We start from the raw sequence: 19,931 nt of genomic DNA on the forward strand, positions 1-19,931 counted from the left end.
GCTGGAAAAGAGAAAGTAAAAATACCATTATAGCACGGGGGGACGGCAAATTTATGCGGTTTGAGGACATTCAATAACATCTACAAGTTACGAGTTAGCTTTCTATAGGCGATATTCAATAAAATAAAGCTTCGAGAAGGGCTTGACAATGTGTGCGGCTTATACTTTCCGAAATATATTTGCACGACCGGGGGCCCGCATAACAATCCCAGAAGGATCGGCCTCTCGCGTGATATAAGTTGTCTTCAGGCAGGTGCCCAAGCTTCGGCAATATTTCCGATAACCAATATCGAGGACGACATAAACTTCGACATTCAACTCTACGCGAACGCTGTGGATTCTACAGATTATGTCCGGATTATTGCGAACGTCGCTTTTAGAGGACCTCCATCCCCGTTTGCCAAAATCAAAAAACGCGGATACAAGAGGAACGAAGTCCTGATCTAACCCCAACTTTCATCTTTGCAACCCATATTCCTTATCTTAGACACACATTCCTAAGCCGGACTTTCGTTTATGACCTTTGTGAACAAGATTCGATACTTTTTATTAAAACTACTATGTGCTCATCATATTGCTAAAATGTTATGATATAATGAGGGTGGTGGTCGAAATTTAGTGGAAAATTATAAAATTGGTTGATCCTCGTATGCGAAGAGACCCCTTGTATATTATGTTTAAAGAGTTTAAATAGGATGGGGAAGTTCGGGAAAGATAAGGGCGAGCCGAAAAAAAATTGGTGTAAACAAGAAACAGCGAACGAGAAGCGGTCGGAGGGTATCGAGGTGCCGGGTTCCCCCTTCCGGTCACTGTCTCCTATTATTTCGGTTAAACATTTCTCATTGCGCGTTCCGCGTTCCTCTCCGTCCGCTGCGAGAATACTAAATAAACATAAGTTTTAATTGAAGAATCTCGCCGGCCCAGCCCGTTATTAGACCGGCTACCAACCGATGCAAATACAGATTATAAAGATCGGCGAGATGAAAAATGAGATACGGCATCCGCATTGTCTTATGTTATGACAATGGAGCCTTCCGAAGAGACCGGGGCCAAATATTTGCCTTCCACCGTAATGCCGCCGCACTCGGGCCGCCTCCAAGCCCGCGAACGTGGAAGAAGCACAAACGGAACGTGAATATTTATTATAACTACTGTTTATATACCTACGAACCCCCCGTTACGCTTCGAGGACTCCGGCCCGTCACTGCTGCTTACGTATGCAGCTGAATCCTCCCTCGCACCTCTAATATTAAAATTTGATTCCATCCCCCTACAGAAATTCTCCCAGTACTTATTGTCACCAATCGATAAAAACAAACCAACTTTTTTTACTTTACAAACATTTCAAACAATCAATACGTTAATATACATATATATATAACTAAAAGTTTCAATTTGTAATTCTCATGGTGATAATTACCATTTATTAAGCTTAAAAAAGTCGTATTAAAAGTCTTCCTGAACTAGGTGAAGTTTTCCCGTTTTCAGAAATTTTTCATTTTGCGTTTGCTATCTATTAGAATTAAAATTTATGATTCCCAGGGTTATTATTATTATGTTCTCTGCTTAATCAAATTATTACGAAAGTCTTCCTATATTACGTTGAAATTTATTTTATGTAAAAAAGATATTTGAAGGAAGTATTGAATTTAGAATTAGGTTGGGTTTTGGGATCGAGATTAAGTGTTTGTGAGGTAGTGAATCGTTTTTATCCGTTGGGGTAGAAAGAACGTTTTTGGTGAAGCTTTGGGTTTTTAGTTTTGCCCAAAATAGTATCGAAGGAAATTAGCAAGGGGTTGGAAGGCAGGGGTCGAAGGGTATTTCGGGCGAGTCGACAAGACGACCGTTAGCATTGATTGGAGTCCTTCGTCACCCGTCACCTCGCAAGATTACCTCAGGGCAACCATAACACGGCTTTTAGCCGCGAAAAAAAGATAAAGAAAAAGCGGCCCAATAAAACAGGGCTAAGGGTTCGGGAACGGGGAACGGGTCCAGCGGAAAAAAGGGAGATTTTCATCTGATTAATACCTGCTTCTGCGGACGTCAATAACCGGGTGAAACCGATGAGGGTGGTTTGGAGAATACAGCACGACCCTTCTAGGCGTCCTCGCTCCCGGCTATTTAATTAAGCGAGTAACTTTGACTATTGTCGCGGGTTGGAAAACTATGGACACGTAGGTGCTGTGCCGATGCGGGAAAATCGTGTGGAAAAACAAAAAAAAAGAACGCAAAGTGGGAGGAAGGGATAAACGAATTAAGCTTTATTTGGCGGAGTCGAATTAAAATGGCGGCTCCTCCGGCGCGGTTTATTTCTACAACAAAAAGACAATAAGAGCGGAGAGACTACTGACAGCGGTATTTGTTTTACAGATGGATCTGGAAAGCCAAACACAAACAAGACCGAATGGAGAGAGAGAGCTAGGCGGTTAGGGAAATGTGGTTAATCCAGATGCGAGAAATAAACGACCCTCGCTGAGTCATCGCCGATGGTCTCCCCTCGATATTTACCGATAAATAATTTTTTTGGTCTTCGCGAGCGCGTAATATATTTTAGAAGCATTAGCGACCGACACTTTTCCGTTTCCCATCGTCGCGCCGACGTCAAAGGTTTTGAATTTTTCGAGATAATTCCAGCGACGATCGAGTTTTCTTCTCGCCAATAAAAGAAATCCTCTGACGAGTAAAGTTTCCCCCTTGCGTTTTATTCCGGGTAATCCACTTTGAATGAAAAGCAAGCAAATAATTTTTGAACACGTTGCATTTTTGACCCTTTCTGTTTTCTTTCGGTCGGACGACGGAGAAACGATAGGGACTACGTCGTGCCTCTCTACGTCTACGTTTCTGTGCGGGGTTCGGGGTTCGGGGTTCGGGGTCTGAGTCTGAGTCCAATTTAAAGAAGTCATTTCCGCGTAAGACAGTGGCGGAGGCGCGGGGTCGCCCGAAGTTAGAAATGCGGTGTTGACGTTTTGCGATATAGCCGGGCATGCAAAGACTAAATTGAATTTGGGACTGGCCGTCCTGTTTGGATTCCAGGATGGTTGTTTAGTTTGCCGGAACAAAGAAAACAGCCATGTGTTTATTCTGCTTGAAATAGCAAGCCACTCCCGGCCAGCCTCGGACCGACGATGTAAACACCTCGGCAAGGCCCAACGTCCGATACAACGGACTTTAACTAGTCGATCCAACGACGTCTACGACGCCCCCTACTGTCTTTAGTTTGAAAAACCGTCGGGCCCTTTTAACGAGAATCCTATCGCGGGCTTACTGAGATAGTACGTCTCCGCTTCTAAGTGAGATGTAATGCTTCAGCCAGATACCCGGGACTATTAACGCGTACACTGGATTTTCCTCCACGGTTATCTAGATAAATGGATGCCTAAAACTCCTCGAATATTTATATATCGTCCCGGCAAATAGCCTACTCCGGTGCGCCTCCGCTGACGTTCGCCCCACACACCCTCTAGCTACCCCTCTTCCCCAGCTTCCGTACTCCAACCCCCATATCAAATCCGCCACACTTTTGTAAACAATACCCTATTTAATTGCTTTTACAGTCTCCTGCACTCTTTTAGCATTAAATATTTCCCGGCGATCGTTGAAATCCAAACATCTGGAGGCGGACGATACGGCTCTACGAAAATAACCGTTAATACTACAAAATTTTCATTTACTTCTTTCTACCCATCTCCTTTTTTTACAAGAAAAAAGAAGAAATTTACATTTCCACCTCGCGCATTTTTTATTTTTTATTTTTAAGAAAGTTGAAAACAATAAAAGCTTCAATTGGGGAGATGGGGGGTTCCTTTTTATTGATTGGATTAGTAATAAGAATCGTGAGGATTTTTGCTAATAATAAAAATGAATTAATAACGAACTGGATAAAGGTTGGGGGATGGCCTGACACCGGGGAAAGTTTCTGTTTTTAATTTAAAGTCAGAAAACGCGACGTCGCGATGGCAGGTGAGGGGCGACGGAGGTGGTGGGGAGGGACGTCGGCGGCGGATTCACATTAAATTAACGCTTAAAAACCGCTTTTTAATTTCGACATTAAGAAAGGAGGCGGAAGTGTGAACGTAGCAGCCGGCATTTGTTAAAATCCTTAATTAAAGTCGAAAAACAAAGAGAGCGCCGCGCGGACCGGCAAATATCTTAATTTCGGAAACTTTATCGAACGCATCTATCACGGTGAGTTACGGGAAAGTTGAAAAAAAGCCCCTCCACCCCCCGTCCCCGGGCACCGCATCTAAATACGACGGTACTTTATATTGGAGACATCTGGCACAAAACTCTTTCAATTAAGATGAAAAATCCAAGTGCATTAGTATAAACTCGGAGGGTAACTCCCAAACCGGTCGTGATTAGAGGGGGCATCCCTCCTCTCATCGAGGATTTTTAATATTTTCCCAGGAAGAACGAGTATCTACTCACTTGTTCAACGTTATCCGCTGGCACTCCATCGTTTGGAGTTGTGGCAGCCGATGGTCGCTGCGAAGTCGAAAGGTTAATTGCACCATCTCCATCTATGTCTTGATCCATAATACCATCATCCTATAACAAATTTATTCATTAATAAACACAAAATAAATATTAAAAAAAAATTTGATATTTTCTGATTTCCTTTTTGTATTTGCCAAGTATTATAATCAAAATTAAAACTTTTCTGGGCGATAATTATGCTCCTTTAACCATAAAAAAATGGTATTAAAAGTCTTCTTATCCTAAGTCAAAATTTGATATTTTCCAAATTTTTTTTTGTATTAGCCAAGTATTAAAAAAAAATTAAATCTTTTCTGGGCGATAATTATGCTCTTTTAAGCATAAGAAAATTATGTTAAAAGTCTTCCTCTCCTAAGTAAAAATTTTATATTTTCTGAATTATTTTTTGTGTTGGCCATTAAAAGTCTTCCTCAACTAAAGTTAAAATTTCTGTTTTAAAGTCTTATTCAGTCTTCCTTTTTAGTTAATTTCTTAACGTAATTTCTTCTATTTTACCCGAAGGTAGTGAAAAACGCACGCCGATCGAAAACGTTAGGAGATAATAGCGAAAGACTTTGGGGCGTGGTTGGAGGGTGCGAAAGGTGGACAATTATCGCACAGGGAACTTCCGAAAGTGGACAAAAGTCCCTGCGGGAGTTCGCGGTACGAAAGGAGCTTGATTTTATCGGCCCTTTAGAGTCCCCTAACCGAGGTTCGTGTACCACTTATAATAACGACTTATGATTTCCCTAACGAGAGGCAATAAAAAGAACGCGGATATAATTGCGGGGATATGCGCGATTTTTTTCGAGCTTACGGAGCGTGCGAATTGATGGGTTTCCGAGCTGGGCGGTATATAAAACTGGACGCAAAACCCTAGATAAGGTGCAGACACTGCCCAGTCCCTTAGCGGTCATTTATTCCGTTTAAAGGATAATCTGGATAATAGACGCCGGTTATCTCCGGCTCACTGACCGCTTGCTCCCTTGCCTTGTATATTATATTGCCCACGTCGATACCTTCGCATTAAAGTTCCACCCCCTCCTCACGATTTTTATCCTACCGGGATTGCGTTTTATTAAGAGAGGAAACCTTAGATTATCCCGATTTGCTTTATCTATCGGAAATACAAATAAGGGATTTAGCTTTTTTCTTTTTTTTTCGGGGAGAACGCTAACGTTCTTTTGGGGTGAAAGTAAACTACGAAACAAAAAAGTTAACATAAAAATAAAAAAGTTTCACAAAAAGGAGTCTTTTAGTATCCGACATATAAAAAAATGTGATAATTTAGTTAAACCTCGCGAGGTGTCAGACGCTATCGGTCTCCCCCCATTATTCGAGGGCAAGTAAGGGTGTCCTGCAGGAAAGTGCCGCCATTTTTCAAAACAGGACACAATACTGGACGGACTTGATTATCGGGACTTTTCTCTATTCAGCCGGGACGCGGAATAAGTAGTAGAGCTATCGGGCGAACTAAGCTGTTATTTACAATTTCAAATGGAAGGACCGGTCAACGAAAGGGGGCGACGAATTGGGGTTCTGCCAAATGCACCTAACGATTGCCCACACCCTCGCGTTTCCTTGTATCGGCGCTTTTTTTTCTATAATTCATCTACCCCATCTCGCCTCCGTCTCCATTTGTCAACCGGGTAATGTTATTATCACCCGGACCTCGATCGATTAGCGGAAGGGTTAAGGAGGTCCTGGCCTGGAGGCAGCTCTGGTTTTCCGAGGACTCGGCTCATTTGTTTGTAGTGAATAATATATACACCCCCGCGAACGGTTCTTGCGAGGCACAATGCCAACTATGGATGCTGCTAATTTAAATTTAAACGCCAAGTTTAGCACTAATCGTCCTATCAGTCTCCTTGCCTTTTCCGGCAAACAAACCGGCTTTGAATTATTTAATAACGTTTACTTAATCGAAACCCGACTCGATCTTCTTTAAACACAAGTAAACACTTCCTGTTATCTATTAAAAGATAAATAAAAAAATCATATTGATCTCCGGGTGATAATTATTGATTTTTAAGTGAAAGAAAGCTATGCTAAAAGTTTTGCCTTCCTAAGTGAAAATTTGATATTTTCTGGTTTATTTTCTTTAGCTTGGCAGCTATAAAAGTTAAAAGTTTTGATTCCCCAGCTAATAATAATTATTTCCTAACCATACTGAAGTGTTATGCAAAGTCTTCCTTTCCTATTTCAAAATTTCATATTTTTTCATAATTTCATATATTATCTATAAATATGTTAGGAAAAGATTTAGTATTTTGAGATAATAATTATTGTTTTTGAGTAAAAAATGTAACATTAAGAGTGTTCTTCTAGTTGGAGAATTAATGTTTTTGGTCGGTTTTGAATAATTTAAATCCGTCGCGACAAGCTCTATCGAGCCGAGCCGGGAGGAGAATATTTCGTACGCAATTTAAAGTAGCAGATAAAACCGTTCCACCCTTAGGTGCGGCGAAATGCTCCTTGCATTCTAATTTGTATAATTCTGGTCTCCTGATTCGAATATCGGATTGAAGATATCGTCCCGGAGTTGGGTGGTGGTGCGGACCTCATTTTTTACTCTTCAAGTATTTACCGCGAGGTCTTATCTTGGGACCATAAATATTCGTCAAATTTAGTATACGTCTCAACAAATTTGAAAGTCGTAAGGCATATAATTAGCAGGTCCCGCAGGTCCTTTGGACCGTAATTGCTTACAGCGCGAACTTACTATGAATGCAAATGAATGCTTTCCTTTTTTGCCTCTAATTTATGTTTCTCGGTTTAATCTGTTTCCAAACTCTGGAAGGCAGCAAAATCAATTCCGCAACGTTTCGTTTCTAACGCATTTATCTTCCTCTAACACTTAAATCTTAAATTCTATTAAAGTTGCACTAAAGAATTTTTCTTAATTTTAAAGAACTTTTTTAATGCACTAAAGAATTTTTCAACTAATATACGAGTGAAAAAGCGATAGAGAAAATGATCAAGAGTAGTAAGAGGTTACATTACGAAGAAAGATTTGTATTTCTTGTTTTAATCTGTTTCGTGCCCTCGAGATAAGAAAATCAATCCCAAGAGAACTTTTGTTATTATTTCATTTGTCTCCCAAGAAAATTATATCGGCAAAAGTAAACAAAATTACTGAGGCCCCTTTGTTTTTTTATTATTAATTGCACTAATTAATTCAAGTGAGAGAAGTCAACGCAAAAGGGTTGATCGATAAAACCGAAGTTTCCGCACCCCCGATAACTTGCTCGACCGCCAGGAAACTTCTCTGATTTTTCATTCTTCGCCGCCGAAATCGAATTACCGGCCTGTATCGATGCGAAAAACAGCGTCCCCCTACCATCAACCGCCGAGCTCCGACCCAAATTAGGGGATGATGGTATGATTATGACATTTTTTATGCCGAAATAAGCTAGCTTTCTTTTAGAAATATGGCTCACGCCGCATGAATTTTGATGACGCAACGTTTTTACCTGCTCCCCTTCGATCTAACCGCCAAAAAATGCAAACGATCTGTTTATAATTTATAATAAAAATAAAGATTTACTTTATTTTTATTAAACCCATCCAATTTTTAACCCTCATCCCATAAATTTTTTAATCAACTTATAATATTACATGTATATATTACAAAAATTTTTCTCGGCGATAATTATTTTCTTTTATGCATAAGAAAATTATATTAAAAGTCTTCTTATGCTAAATCAAAATTTGATATTTTCTGATTTTCTTTTGTATTAGCCAAGCATTAAAAAAAATTAAATCTTTTCTGGGCGATAATTATGCTCTTTTATGCATAAGAAAATGATGTTAAAAGTTTTCTTATCCCAAGTCAAAATTTGATATTTTCAAATTTCTTGGATTACCCAAGTATTAAAATAAAAATTAAATCTTTTTTTGGTGATAATTATGCTCTTTTATGCATAAGAAAATGATGTTAAAAGTTTTCTTATTCTAAGTCAAAATTTGATATTTTCTGAATAATTTTAGTTTTCTAAAAGTTAAAATTGAAATTTTTGATTTTCTTGGTAATAATAATTGTTTCTTAAGCTTAAAAAAGCAAGATTGAAAGTCTTCCTCTCCTAAGTGAAAAATTATTATTAATTATTATTTTGGTTCATTTAGATGTTTCAATCGCCAAGAATACGTTAAAATTTAAAGATAATTTAGTAAAATGAAAAATTGTTTAAGAAAGTTGAAAAAAAGGAAGGTATTGATTTAGGGATGAGAAAAAAGTCAAAATTAAGCACGGATTTTTCACGTTCCAAGTAAAAATAGGGTGAACAGGTGAGGTTGAGTGTAGTTTAGAAAAATCCACATATGGAGTGGAAAAAAGTTACCGTGCAAGTTTGATTGTTTCCGGAAGGCAAAGGGGAGGCGGTGGCGGTGGCGGCGTCGAACGGGGGTGAGCTGCGACGGGGCGGGAGGCATCCGGGAGGCAACCGGGCGCGGAGAGAAGTCTGCATAAATCAAGTTTAGAGACGTAGAATGGCGAGCAGGATATTTTATTTGTTTTATTGTGTCCTGCATATCGGGGCTTAGGTTTAGCTCTGCCTCGGCTTGGCGGACGGTAGGTGGTGGGTGGCGGGTACAGGAGCGCCCATAATGTACGGGGAGTGCGGGGGGCCGGTAGGAAGGCGTTCACTGCGCCATCTACGTCAAGATGCGGCGTCGGTCCGTTTTATTTTGTTATTTTCTAGTCAAGAAATAGAATAAAACGTGCGGCGGTGGCAGTCTGAGTGGGCAGAGCTTCGTCCGTGATTGGGTATCCCCCGGAGCTCCTAGCTCCAACCAGGTGGCGACTGCGCGATCTCGAACCACGCCTTCCACAGCCACGGTTTATGGTCAATTCTCACACAGAACGTAGGATCCTCGGGAGCCATCAAGCTCTCCTCCAAAAATCACCTCGAAACTCTAAAATGTAGACGATCGCGACAAGTCCGTGATAAAACGTCCGCGAATTTTACATACCCGACCTCGCTCTTGTTTGCGAGGGTGCGACCCCAATAGGCTCGACTTCGGCCGGCGAAGGGTAGCCTGTCTCCCCACACTTGAAATTACCGGTTGTATACAAAACAAATAATCGTAAACAACCGGGAAATTTCCCCGAAAAAAATGCTTTTTCGTTCGCATTAATGGTATTGTATTTCGATGGCATACTTCCATTATCTCGACGCAGATTCGACGATCACCGATTATCATATATGATATGATAAAATAAAATTCAAATTCTCAAAATTTCTCGATAACATTTTTTCGTGATAAAAAAATTTTAAATTACTTATCATGACTCATCAAGTATTATGTCAAATGTTGGTCAGTGGGTCACTGAACTTAATCTTATATGAGACTAAATATGCTTATAATTAGATATGGATGTTGATAATAAATAAACAAAGCTATAAAAAGTGAAAACTACAGTTTCCTGATCGTTTTGGAGGGTGTTTATCAAAAGATATCGAAAGCGTTTGACCGCATCCTAAAAGTTAATTGGTTTCATCGAAATAAACAAGGTCGTAAATAATGCAGTAATTGATCCGAATCCTTGAGGACGTTCCGATTCAGCCCCCCTACTGAGTCTTAGTTGGATAATTTATTTAGATATAATGTGCGGGGGTTCCCTTTTCGCGGTCGACAGGAAAAAAGCTTAAGCGGTTAAGCTCTGCTAATTTCTTGCAGCGTTCTTTTGTTATTCAAGAGGCTAGGGGCGAAGGGCACTCCAATAAAAAGGGCATTATCCGCGTAACCGTAAACAAGAGCGATTCTTTAAAAGTCGGAGAAGGACCAGGGCCAAGATAACGTCTTTCATCTGATCCTTCCTCGCGAATGTATAAAACGTTCTTTCTTCAATTCCTAATTAAGCCCTCTGTGGGACAAAGTATTGATGGGTTTGTTTACGTTCGCAAGTGGTGCACTTTCACCATGACGGCGTACATTTAATTTTCTTGGGCTGGTAAACAAGCATGATGTTACAGTTTCCCAGGAAAGATCGCTCAGCGGGAAAATGAATATAAAATTGCATTCCGTTACCGCGATGGACCGGAACGCCATTTTTTGGCCCGAGCGCCTCTCTTCGCCCGAAAAACATGTTTGTTTCACTTTTCGCCGCGGCAGAGATTAATTATCTAACCCGGTTTTTAAAGAATAGCTGTTTTTGATACGCCCACCGAATAACCGGATACCATTAACGAGCCAACGAGGATGCTCCATCTACGCCAATGGTCCGATTCAAATCTTCAATCCTTTTTGAAACGGCTTAAATCATGCGCGATTATCAACCTATTCCCAGATTCTTACAAAAACGAAAATCGACGTTTAACAAATTATCATTCTCAATGAGGAGTTAGTACTGCGGAAGACTTGTTATGAAGCAAATGCAAGACAATTACTTGGATAATATGATTATAAGAGAAGAAAAAACCAAGCAATTTGTAATCAAGTCTTCTAAGGAGTGTTTAGTTTTCTACAGCAAAAATCTAACCTTCTATACTTTTTGCCGAGCTTCAAACAGCGTCTAATCTTCAACAAATAGAATCTGGCTTTCTGCAATAGGAACCTAGCCTTCTGTAAGCAGTATCTAGTCTATTATAAGCAGTATCTAGTCTTCAGCAAGCAATATTTAGTCTTCAGTGATGATACACCAAAAGATCATTTCACCTCTATCCTGTCAAAAAAGCCCTCGACAAGTTGGCAGATGTGGAAGAAATGAATCTAGATCAAGTAAAATTTCAAATAAAATTTGAGTTTTCTAAAATGCAAATTACATTTCAGTAATTTAACTGCTTTGCTCAAGATAAAGATAAAAACAACTGTCTCTTTTATTACCTCTCATAATTTGTATCTCAGGAAGTAAACGGAAAATTGTATTGGAAAGCATATACTTTTCTTACTAAATCGTTAAAATTTTATAAATATTTACCAAGAATTTGATTTTTCAAAAATTTTTAAAATTGAAAAGAATTATGCTCACCATTCACAACTTATATCTCAGGAAGTAAAAGCAATTTTTCAAAGCGGCAACTTGTGTTGGAATGCACATACTTTAATTGATAACTCATGGGAATTTTATAAATATTTACTAAGAATTCGATTTTTCAGAAATTTAATTATTGAAAAAATTAAAACTTGTGTTCAGATTTCACAATTTATGTCTCAAGAAGTAAAAGTTATTTTTCAAAATGGCAACTTGTATTGGAAAGCGCATACTTTTCTTGCTAAGTCGTTAAAATTTTATAAATATTTACCACGAATTCAATTTTTGAGAAATTTATAAAATTGAAAAAAATTATGCTCACCATTCACAACTTATATCTCAGGAAGCAAAAGTAACTTTTCAAAGCGGCAACTTGTGTTGGAATACACATACTTTAATTAATAATTCATGGAAATTTTATAAAAAAATACTAAAAATTCGATTTTTCTGAAATTTATGAAATCATTGAGAAAATTAAAAGTTATGTTCACCTTTCACAGTTTATATCTTAGGAAGTAGAAGTAATTTTTCAAAACGGAAAATTGTATTGGAAAGCATATACTTTTCTTACTAAGTCGTTAAAATTTTATAAATATTTACCAAGAATTTGATTTTTCAAAAATTTTTAAAATTGAAAAGAATTATGCTCACCATTCACAACTTATATCTCAGGAAGTAAAAGCAATTTTTCAAAGCGGCAACTTGTGTTGGAATGCACATACTTTAATTGATAACTCATGGGAATTTTATAAATATTTACTAAGAATTCAATTTTTCAGAAATTTAATTATTGAAAAAATTAAAACTCGTGTTCAGCTTTCACAATTTATGTCTCAAGAAGTAAAAGTTATTTTTCAAAATGGCAACTTGTATTGGAAAGCGCATACTTTTCTTGCTAAGTCGTTAAAATTTTATAAATATTTACTAAGAATTCAATTTTTGAGAAATTTATAAAATTGAAAAAAATTATGCTCACCATTCACAACTTATATCTCAGGAAGTAAAAGTAACTTTTCAAAGCGGCAACTTGTGTTGGAATACACATACTTTAATTAATAATTCATGGAAATTTTATAAAAAAATACTAAAAATTCGATTTTTCTGAAATTTATGAAATCATTGAGAAAATTAAAAGTTATGTTCACCTTTCATAGTTTATATCTCAGGAAGTAGAAGTAATTTTTCAAAACGGAAAATTGTATTGGAAAGCATATACTTTTCTTACTAAGTCGTTAAAATTTTATAAATATTTACCAAGAATTTGATTTTTCAAAAATTTTTAAAATTGAAAAGAATTATGCTCACCATTCACAACTTATATCTCAGGAAGTAAAAGCAATTTTTCAAAGCGGCAACTTGTGTTGGAATGCACATACTTTAATTGATAACTCATTGAAATTTTATAAATATTTACTAAGAATTCGATTTTTCAGAAATTTAATTATTGAAAAAATTAAAACTTGTGTTCAGCTTTCACAATTTATGTCTCAGGAAATAAAAGTTATTTTTCAAAATGGCAACTTGTATTGGAAAGCGCATACTTTTCTTGCTAAGTCGTTAAAATTTTATAAATATTTACCAAGAATTTAATTTTTGAGAAATTTATAAAATTGAAAAAAATTATGCTCACCATTCACAACTTATATCTCAGGAAGCAAGAGTAACTTTTCAAAGCGGCAACTTGTGTTGGAATACACATATTTTAATTAATAATTCATGGAAATTTTATAAAAAAATACTAAAAATTCGATTTTTCTGAAATTTATGAAATCATTGAGAAAATTAAAAGTTATGTTCACCTTTCACAGTTTATATCTCAGGAAGTAGAAGTAATTTTTCAAAACGGAAAATTGTATTGGAAAGCATATACTTTTCTTACTAAGTCGTTAAAATTTTATAAATATTTACCAAGAATTCAATTTTTCAGAAATTTATAAAATTGAAAAAAATTATGCTCACCATTCACAACTTATATCTCAGGAAGCAAAAGTAACTTTTCAAAGCGGCAATTTGTGTTGGAATACACATACTTTAATTAATAATTCATGGAAATTTTATAAAAAAATACTAAAAATTCGATTTTTCAGAAATTTATGAAATCATTGAGAAAATTAAAAGTTATGTTCACCTTTCACAGTTAATATCTCAGGAAGTAGAAGTAATTTCTCAATATGGCAACTTGTATTGGAAAACGCATACTTTAGCTGATTGAATTTTATGAATATTTACCAAGAATTCGATTTTTCAGAAATTAAATACATTAAGAAAAAAAAATATTAAATATTTATAAAATCATCTTGTTTGGTCTTTCTCAAATTGAATTTGGACCGATTTCGAATTATGACAAGAAAACTGTACGAAATAAAAATGAAAACTCTGTGTAATGTTGGAATCGAAAGAATCAATATGGATTGAAGTGGTTATTAGAAAGATTGTGGGATCATCAAGGATTGGCAGAATGGCAAAGAAGCTTTTACTGTTAGTTCGACCTTTTCTAGAATCCTTTAAGTGCACTTCATAAAAAGAAGAAGAAAAAGTGATAAGACTAGTAATGGGTATACAACTTGAAGAGCTGGTGTACGCAGCATCGGTTGCGTATTGGTTAGGCGTATTATAATGAAAAGCGGTGCCGACGCGGGTTTCTAAGTCTATGTACATAACAATTTGTACATATATTGTTTACGATAACGGGAAAAATGTTACAAAATCCGTTATCTGGTCGCAAATAATAATTAAAAAAGGGACGAATGGTGTGTTCTTGTTTTTCTTATCGCCTAACTTATGGCAATAAAAAGTAACAATCGTAAGACAATAAATAAATTAATAAAGCCTTTTGCTAGAGATTGACCCCGTGACGTCGACGGTGATTGTAAAAATTTTACTTTCGCGCGAGTAAATTTCGCGTAGTACTACTACGAGATAGCGCTATTTTATCTGTAGCGTTATATTTAGAACGGTTCATTAATACAACCCGATTAAATTTATTGAGTATAGAGCTAAAAACAGCGGAGCACGTTTACGTCACCGCGAACGCTATTAAACGAATTATTATTGACACATATTTTTCCATATTCATCAGTGTAGCTTATCGAACGAAGAGAGAATCACGTATCTATCTATCCTTCGGTGCGTGCGGGTATTATTCGAAGTCCCAAGAAAAAAAACAAGTGTTTATAAGTCAATATTTGATCTTTTGTAATGCGACGTCGTCCGCGTTACCTTGTACTGCCGCATTATCTCCACTATCAGTGTGGAAATTGGCCTTTTTTCTATTTATTGTGGAGAGATGTAGAAAAAAACAACTTGTTAGCACAACAAATTTCGAAACTCGGCCTTCTTGATATGTACACAAAAAACATGCTCTCGACTCGCGCTCGCACTTACTAAAAGATAACTGATAATATCCCGTACTACGGGCCATACTTTTAACGTGATTTTGTGCAATTCTTTTCACACGTTCCACAATTTATTTTCACAAACAAATAACAGAACACACACATGGTCACTTTTATCTACAAACTTTGTCACAACAACTTTTTTTCAACCACTTTTCAAACATTAATTAGGTACTTTACAAAATATCTAAAAAACAACCTTCTTTTCACATATTTTCTTCCATCACACTTCAAACATTAAAAAAAAAATGTTATTTTAATATGCATTGAACTTTACTCCTGATGATAATGTATAAAGATTGAAACCAGTAAGATTTTGTTGAAACCAAACGAATAAGGAATAAAAAATTAGGGGTTAAAACGAAGTGCGAACCAGGTAAAGAAAAAAAAAGTTGGAAAAGCGACAAGGAAGAGAAATTTCTGAACAAGACAATAACGAGAATATAAAGTTTATTTAATGTTATTGTTTCAAAGGGGATGAAGGGGGTGGGGTTGGAAACGGAGTGGTCGCGCTCGAAGAGCCATGACGACCTCGAAAAAAAGGAAAAAAGGAAGCGGGAAAAAAATACAATAGACTTCGGCGATCTGTAAAATCGCAATCAGATCAGAAATTTAAAATGAACGCTCAGCGGGGCAGCTATCGACGCGCCGGGGGTGGACGGGGTGGCGGTCGATGATTTCTTTAAGCCGCCGCCACTCTGCAGAAAGAGGATTTAAAAGTGATAATTAAAAACTCCGCCCTGTCACTGGATGCAGCCTTCATTATTTCAAAAATTAACTTAATCGATAATTGTCTTTGTTAAAATTTAAAACCTTTACCCCCGCCGCCTTTCAGCCGCCCTCAATGTAACCCCAGCTTCCCGTCACCCTCACGTAATGGCTAGAGACGTTCCAGGGGTTTATCAACTACTTCAAAGAAAAAAATTTACGACTTTTAATCATTGAAAACGCCATTCAAATCTTTATATGTTTAATAAAAAAAAATGAAAAATCATTTCGTTACAAAAAGATCAATTTGTAATTAATTTTAATCGACCAGATATTTAATATGCTTTAATACATTGTTTTTCAAAAGCACGTTGTTTTTATCTTCCGCACTACGTGCGCGAACATAAGGGTCAGAAAAGGTTAATTGTAAGCAATCGTAAATGTTTGTAAACTCTCAAATAGAACTAAAACGTTTCTACTTTTAGTACATATAACAAAACCTAAATAACCCACCGCAAAACTTTAACAAAACATTTTAGAACAAAAAATGTTTTCAAACAAAAACGTTTACATTTTTCATTGTACAAGAATAACCTCGGTATATGCCATGTTGCATTAATAATTCAATACATTAACTTCCGAATTATTAAATCTAATACTTTTTTTATGCACGAAAACTTGAGACCTCACAAAATAGGATTTGTCAATCCTATATATTTCAAATTCATGATTTTCGTTAATAATTAAGTAGTTCTAAATGTTCAGAAGACATCAAGATTTTCATAGAATTTCCAAAAAACTTCTATTGGAATTCCATGATGTTTTAGTATTTTTAGTAATAACTAATTTTGCCATGATAACTAATATTCTGTCCAAGAGGAATTATGAGAATTTGAGGAATGAATTCTTTTTTGAGGAATTCTAGAGAATTACTAGATGATTTTCCAGATTGCCCAAACAAAATTTTCAAATAATTTTGGATCCTGGATATCTTAATTCATAATTTGTAACGACTTTCTTGGATATCCAAGAATACCTAGGTATATTTCACGGAATTTGACGAATTTCAAATGATTATTATTGAGAATTATTTGTAATGATTGCAAAACACTTCTAAAGAGTTCCAAAATATTTGCATACAATTTGTAAAGATTATATTGGATGTACGGAAATGCAAAGAAATTTCTAAGTATATTGATTGTACGATTTTAAGTGGATTGTTTCTAGATGATTTTCAAGATTTTTCAACAAATTTACAAGGATTACAATGATTTGCAAGGATTTTTAGGGATAGTTAAGTAAATTCTACAACTTCAATTAATATAACAAGCTTCTTAGGAGTGTCTAAACATTTTCAAAGACTTTACAAGATGCTTAAAGCATTTCGACATAATTTGTAAGATGGATATTTCACTATTTCTAAAAATAATTAAATAACCACAAGGATTTCAAGAGGATTTCCACAGATTATGGATCTATGATTGGGTTATGATTATTATAAAGTATTAGATCCGAACAACATCTAGTAATATAAGTACGAAGGCTTTCACGGCCGGTGTGAATTAATCTAAGATTAGAACTAAAACTAGAACTAACACTAGAAACTTTCCGGTTTTGCCGTGCGTCTTTTAATAAAAGGTTTGACGTTTCGGATGCCATGTTGCAACCTTCTTCAGAAACTGGTTCGAAGTCTTCACTTTCTAGAATTAGTTCTAGTTTTATTTCTAATCTTAGTTTAACATCTAGTAATTAATAATATACCGATATTCAAAAAGAAACATCGTCTGGTTAATTATTTCTTTTATATATTGACAAAATTAAATAAATAAAAGCAAAATTAATAAAAACAAAGGCTGCACTTACTGTAAGGGAAAGCAGAGTTTCATATTCTTGATCGTCCAAGATTAGGAGAGTTTTTATATTTGCCTACCATACACCACTTGATAGAAAATCGTTTCTCAATATCGACCAATAGCAGCATTTATTATTTAATTTGGTATAGATGAATTCGGCCGTAAGCGAGTTAGGCTTAATCAGATGAAAACATACATTTCCATCATAATCAAGTAAAATCATAGCTTAGCCGAGATTTCTTGCAGATGAAGCACTACAAAGTGCGCTGCATTATATATTATTCAATTTAATTTTATTAAAGCGAAATCATATAGAAAAACATTTCTAACCATCGACAGATTCTGCGAAAAACAAAAATTTTGAGACTAAAGTTTATAAATATTGGAATTTAACGTTTAGTTTGTAAATTCAAACTTGAAGAACTTATTATACAGTCGACTTTGAAGACGTCGGCCGCTCTAAGTATTGCTTATGATACTTAGGCCAAGTCATCTACCAAGCAAGCAAAGGTAAAAAATTAATCATTTAAAACGATCAAAATTAATCAATTTTTCATGATGATTCGGGACAAAAGTTGTAGCAAATTTTATTCTTAACAATATCGTCCCCTTTCAAGATATCTGCTGTGACAGCTAAAATCAAACACATTGTATACATATAAAGCAATGATATAGCAACATATGTTTATTTATAAATAACTGAAAAGAATAATATCTGTGCAGAGATTTGAACCCGGTATCCCAGCATATGATGTAATAACAATCTCGGGTTACAAAAAGTATTATTATAATTTTAATTTAAATTAAGTTAACCAGAGTTGTAATAATTTTATAAATAGCGTATTTTCTCGAATCTTATCCGCACTCGAATCTAATCCGCACCCCGATTTTAAAAATGCATAATGGTAAAAAAATTTAGTTTGCGAATGTAATCCGCATCTTCCTCTGAGCAATTCGACAACAACAAAATGATGCGATGCTTGTTGTTAACCATAAATATATAATAATAATAATATATTTATGCATAGTATACATATATACATAAAATTATTATAAATTAAGTCAGCACAAATTAGGCGGAGTTCAGGTGCAGCCTGCTCTTCCAACAACACCTGCTCTTCCACTCAAACCTAATAAAACTAATTCTAAATATATAAGAGAGAAAAAGAAAAGAAAAACGAAAAGAAAAAGACCCGATGGTGAAATCATAATTAATTACTAAGCGTAAACTGCCCGATCCCTGTCGCCCTACAATGCATTCTGAATTTGAGACAAGCGGCCGTTCACTCTGTGACGAAACAACCTTGAAGAAGTGCAACATTTTATAGTTGATGGCAAATCGTTAAGAATATGTGTTATTTGATATGAACAGCATTTCTTAAATAGCTGGTGATGAATATTCAATTGAACATCGGTACGAAATTTTATTTTATTGAAGAAGTATGGAGATTTCTTCAAAGTAATTATATTAAAGAACAAAACCGCCGAATGAAGTATGCGCCTGTTTTTCATGTTGAGCCAACTCAAATCCTTTAATTTGTGCGAAACATGCTGACGTCCCCGTAACCCAAATATCAAGAGCAAGCAAGAATTTTGAATTTTCTGAATTTTTTTCGTATTACTATACGAAATACACTGATCATACAATGTATCACAATAATTAAAATGCGCTAACACCAAGGCCTCGCACAAAAGCACCCTTGTTCTACGATTGAGGAACGACCGACCGCCATAAATCAGCTTAAGAGCAGCATACGCGGAAGCAGTGCACTTATTGATGTGTTTATTAAAGTTTAAATTTTCGTCCAATAAGACACCCAAGTTTTTCACACAATCCTTCAGCGGCAATACTTGATTGCTGACAACTATCTTGACCCGATCTCGAACAGAATTATCACTTATCACCTTTCTTGGCCCAAATAAAATCAGCTCTGTTTTAGCAGCTTTAAGATATATATAACTGGGTGTCATCCGCGTAGAAATGATGATTACAACTTTTTATGTATCTGTTCTATCAAGTAACCGTGCAAGTAACTAACCCCGCTGCAAGATCATCAAACCCAATGTAGCGAAGCTTGGCATGATTGATAGTATCAAAAGCCTTTGAATAATTTAAGAGACACATCAAAGTGTATTTTTCTTGGTCTGTGCTTCGTATGACATCGTCCACAATGCTTTCTAAAACCTGACTATGTAGGCGGTAAAAGGTTGTATTCCGTAACATAGTCCATTAATTGTAATTCGATTACTCTGTCTGTAATTTTAATACTAGCAAAGGTTGGACAAACTACAATTTCCCAAAAGCTCCTAATGATTTTCAAAAAAATTTCAATTGCCGACGAAATGGCAGTATATCTGAATATGCCTCCCAATTTCCTTAGAAACGAGTGGTTGCGAAAAATTGTGCATAACATTAGTATGCTAGCAGTAACAAGTGACAGGGAAAAATTGCTGTCATTATTAATATTGAGAAAAAAACCATTCTGAAATCCGAAAGACTTCCCGAATGACGTCTTAGTTAGGGCA

At 35.9% G+C, this 19,931-nt stretch overlaps 1 protein-coding gene across 17 annotated transcripts in view; it reads right to left on the reverse strand.

The window, feature by feature from the left end:
• LOC111414154 (forkhead box P) overlaps positions 1 to 19,931 on the reverse strand; it is a 48,261-nt gene that overhangs the window by 15,733 nt on the left and 12,597 nt on the right. For 16 of the 17 annotated variants that reach the window (XM_071199082.1, XM_071199087.1, XM_071199081.1 and 13 more), the window contains one exon: positions 4,429 to 4,548. In XM_071199082.1, the coding sequence (XP_071055183.1) occupies positions 4,429 to 4,548 (120 nt within the window). Of the gene's footprint in view, positions 1 to 4,428; positions 4,549 to 14,668; positions 14,821 to 19,931 lie in introns of those variants that run through there. The other variant, XM_071199093.1, reaches the window with a different exon arrangement.

Source organism: Onthophagus taurus, chromosome 8 (genome assembly GCF_036711975.1).
Source record: "Onthophagus taurus isolate NC chromosome 8, IU_Otau_3.0, whole genome shotgun sequence".
Taxonomy (NCBI): domain Eukaryota; kingdom Metazoa; phylum Arthropoda; class Insecta; order Coleoptera; family Scarabaeidae; genus Onthophagus; species Onthophagus taurus.